The 20751-nt window shown below is 42.2% G+C and overlaps 1 protein-coding gene across 1 annotated transcript in view; it reads left to right on the forward strand.

The window, feature by feature from the left end:
* Positions 1 to 20751, forward strand: part of PFDN1 (prefoldin subunit 1) — a 64809-nt gene that overhangs the window by 19085 nt on the left and 24973 nt on the right. Inside the window, exon 3 of the mRNA XM_004586475.2 lies at positions 2843 to 2927. Within this exon, the coding sequence (XP_004586532.1) occupies positions 2843 to 2927 (85 nt within the window). The remainder of the gene's footprint in view (positions 1 to 2842; positions 2928 to 20751) is intronic.

The following is a 20751-nucleotide window of genomic DNA, read 5'->3' on the forward strand; positions in this document are numbered from 1 at the left end:
AAAGCTATACCACCTATAATGCAGATACCGCATATATGTGCTGGTTTATGTCATGATTGCTGCAACTTCTCATCTAGTCCCTTCAAATGGGCTGGGAAAAGCAGCAGAAGATGACCGAAGTGCTTGGGCCCCTGTCACCCACTTGTGGATCAAGTGCTTTTTAAAAAGACTCAGAAATGGGCCTATCATGGTAGCATAGTGGCTAAAGTCCTCACTTTGCACATGTTGGGATTCCATATGGGTGTTGGTTTGTGTCTTGGTGGCCCTGCTTCCCATCTGCCTCCCTGCATGTGGCCTGGGAGAGCAATAGAGGATGATCCAAAACCTTGGGACCATGCACCTGCGTGGGAGACCTGAAAGAAACTCTTGGCTCCTGACTTCAGATCAGCTCAGCTCTGGCTGTTGCAGCCACTTGCAGAGTGACCAAGAGGATGGAAGATCTCTTTCTCTGTCTCTCTGTCTCTCTTTCTGTCTTTCTGTCTGACTTTCTAATAAAAATAAATATTTTTTAAAAGACTCAGAAATACAGATTTTTGGGGGGACCACTTTCTAAACTTGTGTCTTTTCTCTTATTTTAATTGAAGACTAAACCACATTTTCCATAAATCTTGTATTTGGATTTTAGCTTTGTAACTACCTTTTGAGGTGAACATAGGCGTTTCCTTTATACTCATCCTTATTTACAAATGTCATGGCCTAGATGCCTTAGGCTTGTAGTAGCAGCTTGGCCTACTTTTATGGAATCTTGCTGGCCTTTGAGGTTGTCCCTGTCTGTTACAGCTACCTCAGTGGTGTGTGGCCATGGAAAAACATGTTTTTGTTGTTGAGTGTTCTTGCTTTCTAGTAATTTTATTTTTTGCTCAAGGGATTTAGTATCTGTTCAGATACTTTCTTTTTAAAGGCCACATAAGTAGTGACTTGACCTCTAATCTTAGCTTCGAAATTTTCCCAGACTCTAATAAAGATGATGTCTGATGACCTATTATTTGAGAATACTACACATTGGCCAGCAATCAGTGCTATTTAAAAATGTATATTTTACTCTGAAAACTCTGTCCAAAGGACTTTGTTGGTAAAACTGTGTTTAATGACAGAATTTGGCAACTCTTGGGACATTGTTTTATTACACATGGTATTGCTGGCACTTGGTAGGATTCAAATCAATTCTTCTTCCTGAATTCTAGCATTAATTAGTTCTGAAAAAAATATTCTGTAAATCTTAGTATTATTTTAAATAGCTTTTTGGGGGGGCCCCGATAAGAACATTTTGGACCTGAAAGATTCTGTAGTAAAAGACTGAGTCAATCCTTGTTTTGCATGACATACGGATTTTTTTTCCAGTGAATATGAGTAAGGTTTCTACAAAAAATCAAGTTACTAGTGAGGAACAATGCTATTGGTTAAATTATCTGAGCTACCCACACCAGAATATAACAATGAAGTGGAGTAAAGGAGTTTATCAGATTGTATTATGTGTGGAAATATATTTTTTTTAAGATTTATTATTATTGGAAAGCCGGATATACAGAGAGGAGAGACAGAGAGGAAGATCTTCCATCCGATGATTCACTCCTCAAGTGAGCTGCAACGGGCCGGTGCGCGCCAATCCGATGCCGGGAACCAGGAACCTCTTCCGGGTCTCCCACACGGGTGCAGGGTCCCAAAGCTTTGGGCCGTCCTTGACTGCTTTCCCAGGCCACAAGCAGGGAGCTGGAGGGGAAGTGGAGCTGCTGGGATTAGAATCGGCTCCCATATGGGATCCCGGGCGCGTTCAAGGCGAGGACTTTAGCCGCTAGGCCACGCTGCCGGGCCCTATGTGTGGAAATATTTAAAAAAAAACACTTTTATATAATAGACTGTCTTAGTAAGAACTCACCTAGGTGCATACAGTTTTTGTGGGATTGGCAGAGGAAGCAGCATGATAATGTTCTGTTGTTAGGCTTTTTGCTAGAGATGATATTTAGTCCTTGTTGCTGAACTGTTAGTGCAAAGAAAAGAAAAAAATCTGAATGAATTTTGTACTCTTTAATGGAATCTGTATTAGCTTAGATAATCCTAAAAACGATTCCAGTGAAAGGAGAGTGTGTAGGTCACTAACTCAAGGCTATAGAACAGTTTATTCTTCCTCTCCCTGCAGCAAGAATTATGAATGTAAAGTCACAAAACAGCTTCAGTGCTAATTTTTAAAGCTTCCCCATAGTTCCATCCTCATCATTGGTAAATAATGTGCCTGACTATAAAACGGAAAAAGTTGAAATTTTCCACTTGTGTATTTTGAGCTTTTCAGAGGTATTATACACTCTGGAAATAATAATAAAAGATAGCAGGGCTTATACAGTGCTTTTTGTGTGACAAACTCATATGAACACTAATGCATTGATCTTAGCACAGTACTTGATTGTGGCTTTGAAAGGTCATGAGTTGCTGCTGTTACCAAAGGGAAAAAAAAAAAAAGATGGAGGGAGGCTCCACTTTACAAATATTGTTTAAAAAAACCTAGACAAGAATTGAATTAGATAACTAAAAATATAAATTACAGATTTTTCTTGCTTGGATGTTGATTTTTCTCTTAGCCTGTAGTAGATTTGTATCTGCTTATTATTACCATTTATAATTACTTGGAACTGATTCTCCTCTTTGAACAAAGTAGAAACTGCTATGATCTTTTTCACTTCTTAGCCAAGAAAGCTTTAAACTCCTGATGGTGTCTAATCTGTTACAACCACGTATTTAGAGATCATCTTTTTGGTTTTCTTTGTTTAACATTTGTGACCTATGGCTGTTGATTCCGATGGATATATTTTTTATGGTCTTAATTTTCAACTTTTTTTCTATTTTGTAGGTTTATTCTTCAGTCCAAGGAGGTGATTCACACTCAGCTGTTGGAGAAGCAGAAAATAGCAGAAGAGAAAATTAAAGAACTAGAAGTAAGTTTTGAGTGAAGTTTGGCAATAATGGTTGACTTTCCAGGAAAAGATGATCTTGTGTGTCATACTGAATGAGCATGTACCTCCTGCTTTCTCATTTTTCTGAGTGTGTTAGAACTGTGAGCAGTTTTGCAGCAGTGTCCAAGATATCCCCTGCAGGAAAAGTCTCTTTAGAACTTTGGGGATTTTGAAGACACTAGGATGCTGTTGACCTGGTCCTATTTTCTCCATTGCCCCTGAATGAGCATGTCTGTATAAAAGCATAAAACTGTGCCATGTGTTTAAGCACCTCATATGTGTAGTAGAATGGTGTATGGATGAGACTGGTCATGAGAGTAGAGGTTAGAGGATCTTGGTGTAATGTTCCTTTTACGCATTGTAATTCTTTCAGCCTAGGTAAGATTCTAGACAGTATAATAAAGTAAAATTACCTCCAGATAATCACTTACCTGGAGGTTGGTGATCTGATGGAGAAAAAAGTTTTTTAGCAAGAAAAAAAGGATGCTATGTAAGAGTAAGTTGATTTTGGAAAGTTTGAATCTTATTCTTTACACATGGGGGCCTTGGTGGGATATTCTTGGTCTTTGGTCAAAGGTCCATCCTTTTCACAGAAAAGTCAGACTGGGTAGGAAGTTAGTTTTTATTCTTAGGGAACATATTTCCCAGATGGCGGTGGTTACAGTGACTTCATAGGTCACCTTATGTAATTCTCTGAGCAGTATTTGACACAGTGGTCCAGAATCTGGGTCCGCCCTCTGCTGTACTGGGCAGAAACCTCCCGTAGGTTCCTGGGTGTTTCTCAGGGGTACTGGCTTGGTGGGACCTGGGTGTCATGTGTTGTCACAGACTAATTGGGCATTTTTTTTGAAAGGCAGATTGACAGATATCCTCTGGTTTACTCCCCACATATGCCTGCAGGAGCCAGGCTATTTGTCCCAGTAGCTGAGACAGGATGAGGCTAGGACTGTCTTGTGAGTGACAGTGTTGCCAATACTGGAGCTGTCACCTGGTGGCTCCCAGAAGGTGAGCACTGTCAGGGAGCTGGAATGGAGAGCAGAACCAGGGTGTGACCTGAAGCACCCTGATAGGGGATGTTGGGGTCCAAAGTAATGTGTTAGCTGCTATACAAAACACCTGCTCCACTTTTTTTTTTTTTTTTTGGTGGGGGGATGGTGGTGAAGCAGGGGGAGGGCTACTGATGAATTAAACTTGGAAATACATTTGTGGCCTAGAAAAGTTTGGTAAAGAGAAAACCAGAAAGCTAACCAGCTTAGTAAAGAAACCGAGTGTGTGATAACCGATTGTTGTGTCCAGTTTTATGATATTTTTCATCCCAGCTATTTTAGAGTTTTATATCCTGTTGTGATTTTACTTATAATAGCAAACAAAAGTATCTTCAAAACCAAAACCATATTACATAGATAAAAAAAAATGTTTTGTTTTTTTTTTGAAAAGATCTATTTTTATTGGAAAGGCGGATATACAGAGAGGAACAGAGACAGAGAGGAAGATCTTCCGTCCTATGGTTTACTCCCCAAGTGACCGCAGCGGCTGGTACTGTGCCGATCCAGAGCCAGGAGCCTCTTCCAGGTCTCCCACATGGGTACAGGGTCGCAAGGCTTTGGGTCGTCCTCGCCTGCTTTCCCAGGCCACAGGCAGAGAGCTGGATGGAAAGCTGGGCTGCTGGGATTAGAACCGGCGCCCATATGGGATCCCGGCGCGTTCAAGGCGAGGACTTCAGCCGCTACACTATTGTGCCAGGCCCCCAAAAATGTATTTTTAAACAAGATTTTTTTTTTTTTTATTGGAAAGGCAGATTTACAGAGAAAGATCTTCTATATCTGCTGATTCACACTCCAAGTGGCTGCAATGACCAGAGCTGAGCCGATCTGAAGCCAGGAGCTTCTTCTGGGTCTCCCACAAGTGTGTAGGGTACAAGATACCTATGCCTTGGGCCTTTCTCTACTGCTTTCCTAGGCCAAAAGCAGAGAGCTAGATGGGAAGTGGAGCAGCTGTCACGAACCACTGCCTATATGGGATCCTGGTGTGTGCAAGGCAGCAATTTAGCTACTGAGCCAATGTGTTGGGCCAAAAAATGTATTTTTATAGCTGTAGCAAATATATGGAAGTTTATCCAGTGAACACCTAGGAATATTCAAAATAATGTGCACAAAATCCTCTTAATGAAAACAAGTAAAAGCTAGGATCTATGAACATTGAAAATGATATGTAAGATGCATATTGTTAACGTTACTAGCTCTAAAAAAATTACGTGAAATATGTAGCTATAAGGTTGTTTTCCTTACAGTCTCTGTTTTGAACACATTTTAACAAATAGACATTAACTTAAAAAAAATTATTTGAAAGGCAGATTTTTACAGAGAGAGAAGGAGAAAGCGGTCTTCAATTTGTTGGTTCACTTCCCAAATAGCTGCAGTGGCTGGAGCTAAGCTGAGATCATCTATCTATGGGCTAACTTCCCAAATGGCCTTAATAGCCATAACTGTGGCAGTCTGAAGCCAGAAGCTAGGAGCTTCATCTGGGTCTCCATGTGGGTCCAGGGTCCAAGGATTTGGGCCATCAAGCTAGTCCCAGGCCATTAGCAGTGAGCTGGATCAGAAAGTGTAGCAGCCAGAACTAGACCCAGCACCCATGTGAGGTATCAGTGCTGCAGGCTGAGGATTAGCCTAAACACTACCATCCTAAAGCCTAACATTTATAGCTAATGAAATTATTAAGGTAAAATTGTCCCACATGATTTTAGCATAATATTTAATTCTGGTATCTGGAAACATGTTTTCCTGAAGTTTTGTGAGGCATCTCAAATACTAGTGGAATATTGGGATAGATTCCATGTACTAGGATTCAGTTATGCATATTTTAGAAATAGGTTAGGTGACTGTTTAGTCCCTGTTTGAAATGCGAATCGTAACTATGAAAATCCAGTAGTATTAAACTCTGATGTAGAAAGTTGTTTCTTCTTAATTTTCATTTTACATATTATTTGTAGTGTAACAGGAATACTAGTACACAGTAAAGAGATAGAAATGCCAACATGTATAAAACATGATTGGGGTGAGCACATGGTGCAGTGGTTAAGTCTTCCCTTGGCTTTCCTGCATGCTGGAAATGTATCACAGTATCTGGATTCAGGTCTCACATCTGCTTCCAATTCCAGGCTCATGCCACTGTGTATCCTGGGAAGCAGCTGGGTCCTCACACATGGAAAACCAAAGAGAGTTCTGGAATCCTGGCCTAGCCATGACTCTTGTAGGCAGTGGGTGAAAGATCTTTTTCTTTGTGCCTTTCAAATAAAAATGAAAATGAATAAATAAGGAAAGACATTTTTAAAAAGCCAAAGAAACAAAAACAGAAACCTCTCTGCCTCACTTCCTGAACACCTGCACACGTCACCTCTTTGTTTCGACACATTCATAAATATAACAGTTTTTAAAAAGAATTGTGCTGAATATGCTGTTTTTATCATTTAATAATATATCTTTCTGGTTTAGTGTTACAAATTAGTTTATATTTGATTTCATGTTTTACATTTTTTTGCCATTGTAGGCTTTTATTACCACTTATACATACAAGTCTTATTTTTTCCAGATATATACAAGTCCTGTCTCTGCATTAAGGATGCTCTCCAGTTCTACCTTCCTATATTTTTAGCACTCTGGTCTCTTTCCTGAAATAGTCTTGGGGTTTTCCACAGCCAAATGTTAAAGTCTTGTTGTCTGAGCTAGAAATGAATGAATGTGCACACACAAACACCCACAAGTACACTCATTCACATATATGCTATTGATTGTAGTGTTCAAATTTTTTTTCTTGATTTTTCTTCTGTTTATTCTGTCTCCTTCTACGATAGTATTTTTTTGTTTGTTTTTAAAGATTTATTCATTTTATTACAGCCAGATATACAGAGAGGAGGAGAGACAGAGAGGAAGATCTTCCGTCCGATGATTCACTCCCCAAGTGAGCCGCAACGGGCCAATGCGCACCGATCTGAAGCCGGGAACCTGGAACCTCTTCCAGGTCTCCCACGCGGGTGCAGGGTCCCAATGCATTGGGCCGTCCTCAACTGCTTTCTCAGGCCACAAACAGGGAGCTGGATGGGAAGTGGAGCTGCTGGGATTAGAACCGGCACCCATATAGGATCCCGGGGCTTTCAAGGTGAGGACTTTAGCTGCTAGGCCACGCCGCCGGGCCCTGTGATAGTATTTATAAGTTTCTCCTTGGTCTGTTAGTTTAGTAGGTATATTATTGCAGTTTAGATACCTGAAGATCCAGAGTGGTAGCCTGGTGGCTAAAGTCCTTGCTTTGCATCTGCTGGGATCCCATATGGTCACTAATTCGTTTCCTGGGTGCTCTGCTTCCCATTCAGCTCTCTGCTTGTGGCCTGGGAAAGCAGTAGAGGACGGCCCAAAGCCTTAGGACCCTGTACCTGCATGGGAGACCTGGAAGAAGCTCCTGGCTCCTAGCTTTGAATCAGTTCTGCTCCAGCCCTTGCAACCACTTGGGGAGTGAACCAGTGGATGGAAGATCTTTATCTATCCTTGTTGCAGTAAGTCTGACTTTCTAATTAAAATAAACAAATCTTAAAAAAGAAGAAGTTAACCTGAGAGGATCTAACTTAAGAAGGAAGTTTATTTTTGCGAATGATTTTGGAAATTCACAGTTGACAGTCACATGGCCCCATTTGGAGGCATTTGAAGATGGTGGATGGCAGAATGTGTGTAAGTCAGGGAGCAGAGAGTTGTGAAGCCCAGCTTAACTTTAAAGTGTTTTATGTTAAGTTGTTTATTTGGGAGACAGAGAGAGGGTGAGAGAAAGACTTACCAGAGTGAAACTGACAAAAGAGTACCCATCTGCTGGTTCACTTCCCACATGTTTGCAATAGCCAGGACTGGATCATGCCAAGGCCAGGAGCAAAAACGCCATCTGGTCTCCCAGGTAGTTTGGTGATTGCCTGCTACCTCCGAGGGTGGGTCTAGTCAGGAAACTGGAATCAAGGTGGAGGCAGGACTGAAACCAGTGCATTCTACCAAGGGATGTTAGTGTCCCATGAAGTCTCAGTTGCTGTGAGGAATGCCGAGCTCCAGCTCAGCTCTTAGGACCAGCCTTCCAGCGCAGTGATCTTAAGATTTCCATCAGACCCACTTGTTAAATTAGATCTAGTCTTGGCCTATCATCCATTCAATGTTAACATAGGGCTTGGAGGACCTGGGCCTTTGAGAAACACCCAAACTATTATCTACAACTGGTTTTTAGAAAACTACTATCTGGGGGTCTGTAAGTGTTCATTTTTGCTGTGTAAATAATTGAAAGTGTATGCTACATTTTGCTGTATACTTTTTAAAGGGATTCTGTTATTTTAAAGACAGCATTCTACTGACTTGGGATTTCCTTTGTTGCTGTTGGGGAAGTCATTTGTTAGTCTAATTGTTCATTTGTCTTTTCTCTTTGACTGCTTTAAATATTTTCTCTTTCATGCATTGTAATTTCTTGGATATGTTTACATATGGATTTATTCTTTTTTTTTTTAAAGTGTACTTATTTTTTATTTGAAAGGCAGAGTTACAGAGATAGGAGAGATCTTCCATCTGCTGGTTCACTCCCCAAGTAGCAGCAATAGCCAGAGCTGGGCCTATGCAAAGCCAGCAGAGCCAGGAGCTTTTTTCAGGTCTCCCACATGGATATCAGGGGCCAAGGATTTGGGTCATTTTCCTCTGCTTTCCCAGGCTATTAGCAAGAAGGTGGATGGGAAGTGGCAGCTGGGACTCAAACTGGTACCCATATGGTATGCTGCTGCCTGCTAGCAGAGGATTAGCCAATTGAACCATTACACCGAAGCATAGTTAACACAGCCATGCAAAGGCTTGGCCATTTTTATTTAGAACATTTTTTATCTGTGATAGTATTCTTTTAAGTCTGGGTTATAGATCCAGTTTTTATTAACACTGTTAACCTGCTTTACTAATTGGACCCACATGGATGCCTCCTTAACCCTTTCCAGCAGTCAGTCTGGATTACACTGTGGATGGACCTTTGCATGACATGGGTGCCAAATGGCTGTGCGTCTAGGATCTGAGAGCTCATCTTCAATGCTGTTTCCAAAACTCTTTCACCAACCTGGTTCTACTGTTTTTTTTAATTTGCCCTCTCCAGAGTCTGGTCTTTGGAGCTTCAAAGCTTAGCTTGAATTTGTTTGGTTTTTGATAGTCCTTCATGCTATGCTTGTGTTGTCAGCCAGCCTGAAGGCTTCAGTTACAGGCCATTTTCTCTTTGACGGCAGGAGTCAGACTATGTCGCTGTCCTAGTGGTCTGTTGATAGTGATATTCCTTATTACGAGAGCAAAGACAGACATTGTCTTAACAGTGGGAAATAGGCACACTTTGTCTTCTTACAGCTTGTTCAGTTTTCTTTAACTGCAATTGCTTATAGTTTATGTGAGAGAAAGAGAGATCTTTAGTCTACTGCTACACTGTTCAAAGGCCATAGGTACTGGTCCTGGGCCAGGCTGAAGCCAGGAGTCCAGAACTCCATCTGATTTCCCAGATAGTAGGAGGAAACCAGGCAGTTGGGCCATCACTTGCTGCCTCCCAGGTGTATTTCAGGAAGCTGGATGTGACACGGAGGCAGAATTTGATCCTGGGCATGTGGGTATCCCATATGGAATGTGGGTATTATATGGTGACTTCACCTTCTGCCTTAACTTGCTGTACTATAGCATCTATCTTTTCTTTTCTTTATTTTTTATTTGAGATTTCTTTTTTTTTTTGAAAGATTCATTTATTTTTATTGGAAAGGCAGATTTAAAGAGAGAAGGAGAAACAGAGGAAGATCTTCCATCTATTGGCTCACTCTGCAAGTGGTCACAATGGCTGGAGCTGAGCCTAGCTGAAGCCAGGAGCTTCTTCCATGTGTCCTACATTGGTGTAGGGTCCCAAGGCTTTGGGTTGTACTTGACTGCTTTCCCAGGCCACAAGCAGGGAGCTGGAAGGGAGGAGAGCAGCCGGGATATGAACTGGTACCAATGTGGGATCCTGGCGTATAGAAGGTGAGGACTTTAGCCAGTAGGCTACCACACTGGGCTTTGTATTTACATTTTAATATGCTTATTTTGGACTTTCTTTGGGCCAAAATCACATCAGTCTGTTAATTGGAAAGTATTTTCCTAACAGGCTGCTATTTGTTCATGTTAGGTAGAACTTTATTTTCTTTTTGTAGAAGTATGGAGGGACTGGTCTTGTGACATAGTGGGTAAAACCACTGCCTACAGTTCCAGCATCCCACACAGGTGTTGGTTTGTATGCTGGCTGCTCCCCTTTTCATCTTGCTCCTTGCTCATGGTCAGGGAAAAGCAGCTGAAGATGTCTCAAGTGTTTTGGGCCCCTGCACCCAAAACTTAAGAGACCTGGAAGAAGCCCCAGATGGATTAGATCCTGGGAGGGAATACCACTATTTCATCCTAATGTTGGTTCATAGACCAGTGATGCTGATCCTATTCATGAGAAAACAGATTAGTGGCATCAGTGCAACCTAACTTTAACTGTGTTATTATTTGAGGAAACTATTTTAAAGATAATAAATAATTTAAAGAAAGCTTGTTTATTTGAGAGAGAAAGAGCTATCATCTTTTAACTTACCCCTTAAATGCCTGCAACAGGCCAGGACCAAGCCAGGAGCTGAGAATTTAGTCCAGATCTCTCCGGTGGATGGCAGGATCCCAAGTACCTGACACATCACCTCTGCCTCCTGAGTGCACATGAGCAGAAAGGTAGAATTGGAAGCTGAGCTACAACTTGAACTTAAATACTCCAGTATGGAATGTAAGGCATCCCAACCAGTGGCTCACAGTTACTCCAGGTATCTGTTCCATAGTAGCTTTTGAATGTATGTTGTTCCTAGTCCTAGAAAAATGCAAAGGTAACATTTTGAAAAGTAACAAGTAGAATGTTTGGGGATTTGGAACTATGGTTTTTTTTGAGTCCGATTTGTTTTTGTCAAACTCATTAAAAATTTATTTAAATTAAATTTGTTTAATAAATTAGAAATTTATTAATTGTTACAGAGAGAAAGTAGAAGTCTTTTGAATATAATTTCGTTTTGAAGTTGACTTGTTATTTGAAAGCAGATTTACAGAGAGAAAGAGGGAGAGATCTTCCTTCTGCTGGTTCACTCTCTTAAGTGGCTACAAAAGCTGGAATGGAACCAGTCTGAAGTCAGGAACTAGGAGCTTCTTTTGGTTGTCTCACATGAATGCGGAGTCCCAAGAACTCAAGTCATCTTAGGCTTCCCAGAAGTGGAAGTGGAGCAGCCAAGACACGAACTGGAACCCATATGGGATGCAGCTGGAGGATTAGCTTGTTGAACTGCTGTACTGGCTCCAAAGAGTTTTATCTATTTTATTTATTTTTAAAACTTTATTTGGAAGAAAGATTTTTACAGAGAAAGAATGAGAGATAGGGAGAAGGTCTTGCATTCGTTGATTCAATCCCCAAGTGGTCGCAAAAGCCAGAACTGAACTAATCTGAAGCCGGGAGCCAGGAAACAGCAAAAGATGGTTCAAGGCCCTGGTTCCCTATACCCACAGAGGAGATTCAAAAGAAGCTTCTGCCTGTTACTGGCAAAGCTCCAGCCATTGCAGCCATTTGAAGAGTGAACCAGCAGATGGAAAACTACATCTAACTATTTTCTATTTTTGCCCACCTTTTTTTTTTTTTTTTTTTCAATTAGGGAGGGAATAATCTTTTCTCGACCTGTTTTGCAATTGGGGAAATTTAAGTTTGGCTTTTAGGTAGACTAGAATTGAGTTCCTGACCTTCTGAATCTTAGCTGTTAGGAGTTCTGGAGGTTAGCTTCCAGGATAGATTTGTACCCATTTTGGCTATTGGTTCTTCATAGCCTCTCCTTTGCTTCAGCTGGGGCCTCAAACAATTCACTGCTTCAGGTTCATTTGCCCTTGATCTCAAGTCCTTATTATATTTTAGATACATGCATATGTGTACACTTGCTAATTGTAGCCCCTTCTTTCTGTCTCCAGCATGGTAATTTCTTTCTGCCACTAAACGTTGGCTTCTGGCTTGGTGCTTCTGATGCACTGTTGCAATTCATGGGTCGTTGAAATACTGTATCCACCCTGTGCAATAAAGTAAAAGCTCCCACTGAAATGACATTTTGCTCAGACAGTGGTTATTGATTACGTACGTAGGCAGAGTAGTGACTGGATAGGAGGTGCCTGTCACACTCTGCTAGTGGCTTAATTCTGATACTCTGATGAGAACATGTCTTGGAGAACTTAGCATGATTGAGGAGATTTTATGGAGAGTCACTTTTTCCATGGCACGAGTGACAGTTGGATGTCTGACTAGGTTTTCCTTAAGCACTATATTTTCAGAGTGGTACTGTTGAATCTGAAGGTGGTGATGTCAAATGGACTCCACCATGGGATGGACACTTGATTCTGATCTGAGTTTTCAGTGAAAAGCTGATGGCAGACGAGAACAGAGCCAATGACAATAGTGTTAACATTAAACCAAGAGCGTGCCTAGTGGTTCATCTGTTTATGTAGTTCTAAGTTTAGAATCTATCAAAAATTAGTTATTCTGTAGTGCATATAGCATTTCCAGAAACATATACTAAGTAATGTATTATGAGGGTGCTACAGTATGTTTGTGGAAAATAGAATTAAAAAAAGTTTATTGTGCTGGAAACAATTTTTTAAATTTATGAATTTTTTTCCCTTAATGTATATTTTTCCATGAAATTTTTGCAGATCTCTCCTTTATAGCCTAATTATAAAGTGAGCACCTGTAGCCATTTTCTATGCCAAGAAATCAGATATTGCAAAAACAACATCTCTTCTCGCCTTCCCCCGACTGCCCACATTGTTTTCCATCCCTTGTTCCCGCTGCCATCACTGCCTGCTCCCTTGCTGTAGGTAACCACCACTCTGACTTTTGAGATAATTATTTTCTTTACAAAGTTTTGTTAATTTTCAATTTTTTTTGAAAGGCAGAGCTGTAGAGATCTTATATCTGCTGCTTTACTCCTCAAATGCCTGCCACAGCTAGGACTACGCTAGACAGAGCTAGGAATGTAGAACTCAAGTCCTGTTCTCCTATCTGGATAGTAAGGACCCAAGTATTTCAACCATCTGGCTGTCTCCCAGGGTATCCATTGACAGGAAGCTGGAGTTAAATGGAGGCAGAACTTGAACGGAGTCATTCCCATATGGGATGTGAATGTTTAATTTCTATACGAAATGATCATTCCCTTTTTTCTCTCCTCTCTTATCCTCCCTCCTCTCCTCCCCTTCTCCCCTCCCTTTCCTGTCCCATTCCTTCCCTGTTACAGAGGCAAGGAGAAACAGGTCTTTCCATCACTGTTTTACTCCCTGGATGGCTGCAATGGCCAGAATTGGACCAGACTGAAGCCAGAAATTTCAACTGGGTCTCCTTTGTGGGTGCAGGGTCCTAAGACCTTGGGCCATCCTCCACTGCTTTCCCAGGCCATTAACAGGGAGCTGAATAGGAAGTGGAACAGCCAGGACATGAACAAGCACCCAAATGGGATATTGTTGTTGCAGGAGGTAGCTTTATCTGTTACCCTGCAACGTCTTCGTGCCAGACTCTGTCATTACTTTTTCTTTCTTTCTTTTTTTAATATTTGTTTATTTTTATTGGAAAGGCAGATACACAGAGAGTAGGAGAGACAAGAAGATTTGCCATCCACTGATTCGCTTCCCAAATGGCTGAGCCGATCTGAAGCCAGGAGCTTCTTCGGGTCTCCTACAGAGGTGCAGGGTCCCAAGGCCTTGGGCCATCCTCCACTGCTTTCCCAGGCCATAAGCAGGGAGCTGGAGTGATGCAGAGCAGCCAGGACTCAAAACGATGACCATATGGGATGCTGGCACTGCAGGCAGAGATTAGCTTGCTCTGTCACATCAACCCCTAAACCATATTCTTTAGACACACATTCACATAGTAAAACTGTATGTTCAAAAAGGAAATAAGAGGGTCCAGTGCGGTAGCCTAGTGACTAAAGTCCTTGCCTTGCATGCGCCAGGATCCCATATGGGTGCTCAACTTCCCATCCAGCTCCCAGCTTGTGACCTGGAAAAAGTAACTGAGGACGGCTGAAAGCCTCGGGACCCTGCACCCACAGGGCTGACCCAGAAGAAACTCCTGGCTTCCCGGCTTTGGACTGACCCAGCCTTAATTGTTATGGCCAGCAGATGGAAGATCAGTCTCCCTCCTTCTTTCTGTGAAGACTTATTTATTTATTAAAAGACAGAGCATCAGAGAGAGGGCACGAGATAGAGAAACAGAGAGAGATCTCCAGTCTGCTGATTCACTTCCAAATAGCCACAACTACCTATCCAGGCCAAGTCAAAGCCAGGAGACAGGAACTCCATCCTGGTCTCCCACGTGGAAGGCAGGAGTCCAAGCACTTGGCCTATGGTTGGTTGCCTTTCCAGGCATGTTAGCAGTTAGCTGGAACAGAAATGAAGCAACCAGGATTCCAATTGGCATTTTGATTTGGGAGTAGACAGAATGTCTTCATAGAATGTACAGTTTATCTCAGCCAGTTGCTACAGGGAATTGTTTTTTTAGAGACAGTTTTTCCCTACCCCATGGAAAGAAGCACAAAACAGCTTGATGGGGCCTGGTGCAGTAGCCTAGCGGCTGAAGTCCTTGCCTTGTACACCTGAGATCCTATATGGGCACCAGTTCTAATCCAGGCAGCCCCACTTCCCATCCAGCTCCCTGCTTGTGGCCTGGGAAAGCAGTCAAGGACGGCCCAAAGCCTTGGGACCCTGCAGCCATGTGGAACACCCAGAAGAGGCTCCTGGCATCGGATTGGACAGACACAACTCCATCTGTTGTGGACCTTTGGGGAGTGAATCTTCGGGTGGAAGATCTTCCTCTCTTCTCCTCTTTGTGTATCTGTCTTTCCAATAAAAACTAAATCTTTAAAAAAAAAAAAAAACAACTTAGCTTGATTTCCCAGCTACAGTAGTAGCTACATGGAAAGGCTTTATAGGTATTTTTTCCTTTAATCTTAAAAGTAAATACAAGTTGCCAGATTGTTTCCTGTTGTTTTCACTTAGAGAGTCTTGAGTGAAGTGATTTCTTTTATTGTTGCTTACATGGGGATCTCAGATATGACTGCTTGCCTCTTTGTAAGGTTCCTTTGCATTCTCAGCATTGATGAAAATGATGTTTGTTTGAAAATGGTTTTCAGTTATTTAGGACTGAGGTTAAAAGAGCCGAGTGGTTGGAAATCTCAGTGTGTAGTGAGCTGTGCATGGGCTCCCTGTGCTGGAGTTCTGTAGAATCCTCTGTTGCAGCTTAGTAAAGAGCAGTTGTGAGTTCCAGAGTCCATGTGTGCTTTTCTGGTTGAGCACTCTTTAATATCAGTATTTACAATGCCTTGGTTAGTGTATATGATTCAAGATTCACTTGCTAAAATTTGACTAAATGTAAACTGTCTGGGATGTTCTTAATTTCCTTAGTATACTCATAAAAGTATTTCAATTCTAATGAGAACTTAGGTGTAGAGTGTTCAAATAGGTTGGTTCATTTAACTGGATACTCTTTTGTACTTATCTGTGAAATACAACTTACATGTTTTGATTTTTTTAAAAAAATATATTTTTTATAATTTGAAAATCACTTTATAGAGAAAATGAGAGACAGATTTTTCATCCACTGGTTCATTCCCTGAATGACCTCTACAGCTGGAGCTGAGCCAATCTGAATCCAGGAGTCAGGAAACCTCCTCCAGCTTTCCTATGTGGGTGCATGGGTCCAAGGACTTGAGCCATTCTATGCCACCTTCCCTAAACTCTAAGCAAGGAGCTGGATCAGAAGTGGAGTAACCAGAACTTGAACTGGCACCAAAGGCAGAAACTTAATTTAGTGGTGTTGGCCCCGGATTTTTTTTTTTTTTAAGATTTATTTACTTTTATTACAAAGTCAGATACACAGAGAGGAGGAGAGACAGAGAGGAAGATCTTCCATCTGATGATTCCCTCCCCAAGTGATTGCAACGGCCGGTGCTGTGCCGGTCCGAAGCCGGGAACCAGGAACCTCTTCCTGGTCTCCCATGCGGGTGCAGGGTCCCAATGCATTGGGCCGTCCTCAACTGCTTTCCCAGGCCACAAGCAGAGAGCTGGATGGGAAGTGGAGCTGTCGGGATTAGAACTGGTGCGCATATGGGATACTGGCACATGAAAGGTGAGGACTTTAACCACTAGGCTACCGCACTGGGCTCAGATAATTTGATTTTAATTTAGTTAGCCAACAGTTTGACTATTTTCCTCATGTTTAGTTATTTTTTTCTTGTTGGAAGCGTTTTGAAGGTATGTGTTTCTTTCTGTTTGGAATATTTGCGTCCAAAGCAGGCTGTGATTGCTTGAGAGTTGCTGGTGTCCGCCTTTACTGTTCCATGCTTTGAAGTAGTATCTGAAGTGAGAGTAATTGAGAAAATTCTTGTTAAGAGGGTAGGCGTTTAGCTTGTCTATGCTCACCTCCTGCATCATAGTACTGTCTGTAGCTCCTGGTTCCAACTTCCTACTGGAGCAGGCCTTGGGAGGAAGTGTTGTGACTTAAATTGAATTGCTTTGCTTTTTGGGCCACGAGCCTCAGCCTTTGCCCAGCCCTACGTGGGTGTCAGGGGCGCTAGTACTTAAGCCATTTTCTGCTGCCTTCCCAAGCACTTTAGCCAGGAGTGGGATGGGAAGTAGAACAAATAGAATGGGTTGGGATGATGCTGTGTTGCAATTATGATTAATTAGAGGTTATCTCCCATCTCACTTGGCTTTTTCTTTGTGCTGCCAGCATAATAGATTGTGTATTCTGTCACTATGCACGGAGGAATTCTTTTGGTTACAAAATCCTCTTATGAGTGAATTTTTCCAGAATGAATTGAGATGCCTTGTACTCTGTTATGGAAAGCAGTGTAGTTCGTTTGATCTGTGGCTTTTTTTGTTTTTTTTTTTTTGATCTGCGTTTGTTTTTAAGAAAACACATGTAAGGGTGGAGCACTGCTCCAGATCAGGAAATGTTATCTGTTTCCATTGCTGTGGTGCACACTCTGTTTTTGTATGTGACTCTGCAGGCTCAACTTAAACTGTGTGATGCTATAAAGACATGGAAAATGACTCTTTCTTAGGTTTGGAGAAAGTGAGGACTAGTGTTTTTTTTTTTTTGTTTTTGCTGGTAGTATCTGATAATCCCTGTCCCTGTAGCTATTCTAGGCATGTGTAGTTGTCAGGCGTTGTTGGACCAAATTGCTAAAAATAACAAATAAGGGGAGGCTGTTTTAAGGCCAGCTCTTGTCACTGTCTGTAATCTGTTTAATTTAGTTCGTAGCGAGAAAGGGCAAAAGGAACATGGCGCTGATTTCATTGAATTTTTGTTGTTATTGTTGTTTAAAGTGCTGACAAGAACATTGTGTAAACCCTGCCTTTTCCTAAACCCCATAGGGTTCGCATGTGCACATCCACTTAGAGTGTGGAACTAGAGCCTGAGGGCTCAATGAGCATGCTCTGATTTCTTGGTGGTGCTAGAGATTAACCAGACAATTGTGGGGTTTGTGTTTTTTGTTTTTGCTTGTCCTTCATGTGGCTTTTGACAGTGGAAATGTGCAGTTGGCCTGTCACAGTATGAGAGTGAGGGTGATTGTTAGGAATGGGAGATTAATGTGTGAATAATGAAATCCTTGTGTTTAGTACTCTGCTGTGACTGTTCAGAGAGCCGGGTTGTTTGCCAAATTAACCATATGTGGACCTGGTGCAATGGCTAAACTGGCTAAATCCTACACCTCCAAGCACTAGCATTCCAGATTGGCACTGGTTCGTGTCCCAGCTGCTCCACTTCCCATCCTGCTCCCTGCTTGTGGCCTGAGAAAGCAGGGGCTCAAAGCAGTGGCTCAAAGCCTTGGGTTCCTGTACCTACAAGGGAGACCTGGAAGAAGCTCCTGATCTTGGATTGGCTCAGCCCTAGCCGTTGTGGCCATTTGGGAAGTGAACCAGCAGATAGATCTTTGTCTCTCCTCCTCTCCATAAATCTGATCTGCCTTTCCCATAAAAACAAATAAATAAATAATAAAATAAAATAACTGTATGTATGATTCCAGGGACTATGCGTTCAGTGTGACCCTCTGTTGCCATCCTAAAGCGCTACTTTAATTTGGCTCTTGACATTTTTGGACCTTCATCTTTTTCTCATAATAAAAATAACTATAAAGTGGGGATGTTTGTTAGCTGTGGAAGATCACTGAAGGAATTGTTTGTACGCCTTTCCTGTCCCCTGTTGGCATGTGTAAAAGCCAGAAGCAGATATTCAATTGTAGTTCTGAGTTTTATGTTCTTTGTTGACTCACCTAACAGCTTATTGCCTTTATTTATTTATTTTGGTTTCCTAAAGTCTCATTAAAAATGCTTTCCTTTGTTCAATTTTATTTTTGGGATAGGAGCCATATATGAATCTGACCCCTTTTTAACACCAAAAAAGAAATAAATTGTGTTATTATAAATTTTTTGGAGGGGGAGTCTGTATGTTGCTGAACATCCTGCCACTTTGAGACCTATGTGGACAGAAACCACAGGCTTTGGGAAGGTTTTCTTTCAAACATTTCTTTCTTTTTTCATTTTCATTGGAAAGTCAGATATACAGAGAAGAGGAAAGACAGAGAGAAAGAAAGTGGCCTCAATGGCCAGAGTTGAGCCGATCTGAAGCCAGGAGCCCAGAGCCTCTTCCAGGTCTCCCACGTGGGTGCAGTCCCAAGGCTTTTGCTCATCTTCCTCTGCCTTCCCAGGCTATTAGCAGGGAGCTGGATGGGAAGTGAAACAACCAGAACTAGGACCAGTGCCCATATGGAGCGCTGATACTGCAGGCAAAGGCTTAGCCTGCCGCTGCCAGTACCTGCCACTCCCCTTTTTAAGATTTATTTATATCCATGCATGGCAGAGTTACGGAGAGTGAAAGAGGGAGTAAAATAGGCCTTCTAGTCTTTGGTTCACTCCACAAATGTCTGGGAGCTGGGCCAGTTTGAAGTCAGGAGCCAGAAGCCTCTTCTAGGTCTCCTGTGTAGATGAAGGGGCCCAGGCACTTGGACTGTTCTTTGCTGCTTTCCCAGGTGAGTTATCAAGGAGCTGGGTTGGCAGCAGAGCAGCAGAGACTCAAACTAGCACTCCTATGCGATGCCAACACCACAGGCAGTGGCTTTATGTGCAATGTTACAGTGTGAGGTCCTGGGCAGATTTTAAGGTTGAGTCAAAATTACTGGATATCAGGGTGAAAGAGGATTTAAAAGGATTGAAGGTTTGCATGTGTCCCACATAAAGCATTCATTCTGCCTCTAGCAAGATGTGGCATTATTTTGTGGGCAAGGGGGTCTTTGTTTTGCCTAGCTTTGAAGATCAGTAAGAGTTTTTTCTGGCTAGTGCTGGGGCAGAAGAGAGTGCTTCAAATCAAGAACATGGACTGAAGTTGGGAAGTAGAATGGTAGTGTTGGAAGGTCGGATTGGAGTAAGAAATATTATTGGGACATGTAATTCACACAAGAAGCAGGGGTTGGGAATGTTCCTTTTTGTGACAAAGGCCATTTGATTAATGACATCACACGTATGTTTCAAGTGAAAATATCAGCCTGAGCAGATTTATTGGATTTCGAGTCCCGCCTACAACTACGTGGGCAGGGCCTGACCAGGTAGTTCTGCACCCCTGCTAGGAAAAGGAGTTAAAGCTAAAATGAATGAAATCAGCACAGCTTCTACTCTTGCCTAAGTACTTTTGATCCCAGTGCTGTTCACCCAGTTGAGTTTCCACCTGATCTTCTGTCTATTCTGAGGTCAGCAGATTGTACCACTATATTCTGCCACATTGTTACAGGAACAAATGAGCAAAGGCTTGTTCATACACCAGGGGTTCTTTTAGTGAATTTTCCCATTTCAAAACAAATTGTAAAAGCAGACTGGGAGTTTCGTTTCAGTGAGGGTTGTCTTTGAGATAACTGTTGTGACATCCAGCAGAGAAATGGAATAGACTCTTGGATCTGTCTGTGAGTTTGGGATTCTTAGGCAGTAATATGAACAGTTATCAATTGATGGGGTTTAAACTAAGGGAGGTGGGTAGCTGAAGAGGGGACCTGATTCGTGGACTGAGCTGTTAGAGGTGTGGACAGTGTGCAGTGGAATCCAGGGAGCCAACTGGGTCCACACTGGCTCAGCTGAGATGGTGCCAGGCTTTTGGGTTGGGACCAGCTCCACATGGAGAGGGCGTTGACAGCAGGGATGTCGGTTCTATTCAGCTGAACTTGCAAGTGCCTTGTGACCTTCCGTTGCTAGCACTTAACCCTAAAGCTGGACAGCGTGGTCGGTGGAGGAGTTCAGTCTGGGAGTGCCGAAGGTAGACATTGACATCAGTTTAGGCCCACAGCTGAGGGCCCACGATGCGGAGAGGGAGTGCCTGGATAAAATGATTCATAATACGGGAAGTAAGGAAACCCTGCTATGAATCTCTGGTATGTTGAGTAAAATGTGAGGGAAGTGGCTGCTTCCATGGGCAAAAGAAACATGCCCACTAGTCTGGAACTAATTACGAAGGTTAGAAGATCCCTGGGGGGATTTTATAATTGTTGTTACCTTTACATTTCTTTGTACCTACTCATACCTCTGCACACACACATACACACATATATTTTCCTATCCTCTTTGAAATCCAAGCATGTTCCAAGAAAAGTCTCAACCCTTAGGATTGTTTCCCTTTTCATCTTGGAGATTCTGCAGCAGATGCAATTTTCTTTGTT

The sequence above is a fragment of the Ochotona princeps genome, chromosome 19 (assembly GCF_030435755.1).
Source record: "Ochotona princeps isolate mOchPri1 chromosome 19, mOchPri1.hap1, whole genome shotgun sequence".
In the NCBI taxonomy this organism is placed as follows: domain Eukaryota; kingdom Metazoa; phylum Chordata; class Mammalia; order Lagomorpha; family Ochotonidae; genus Ochotona; species Ochotona princeps.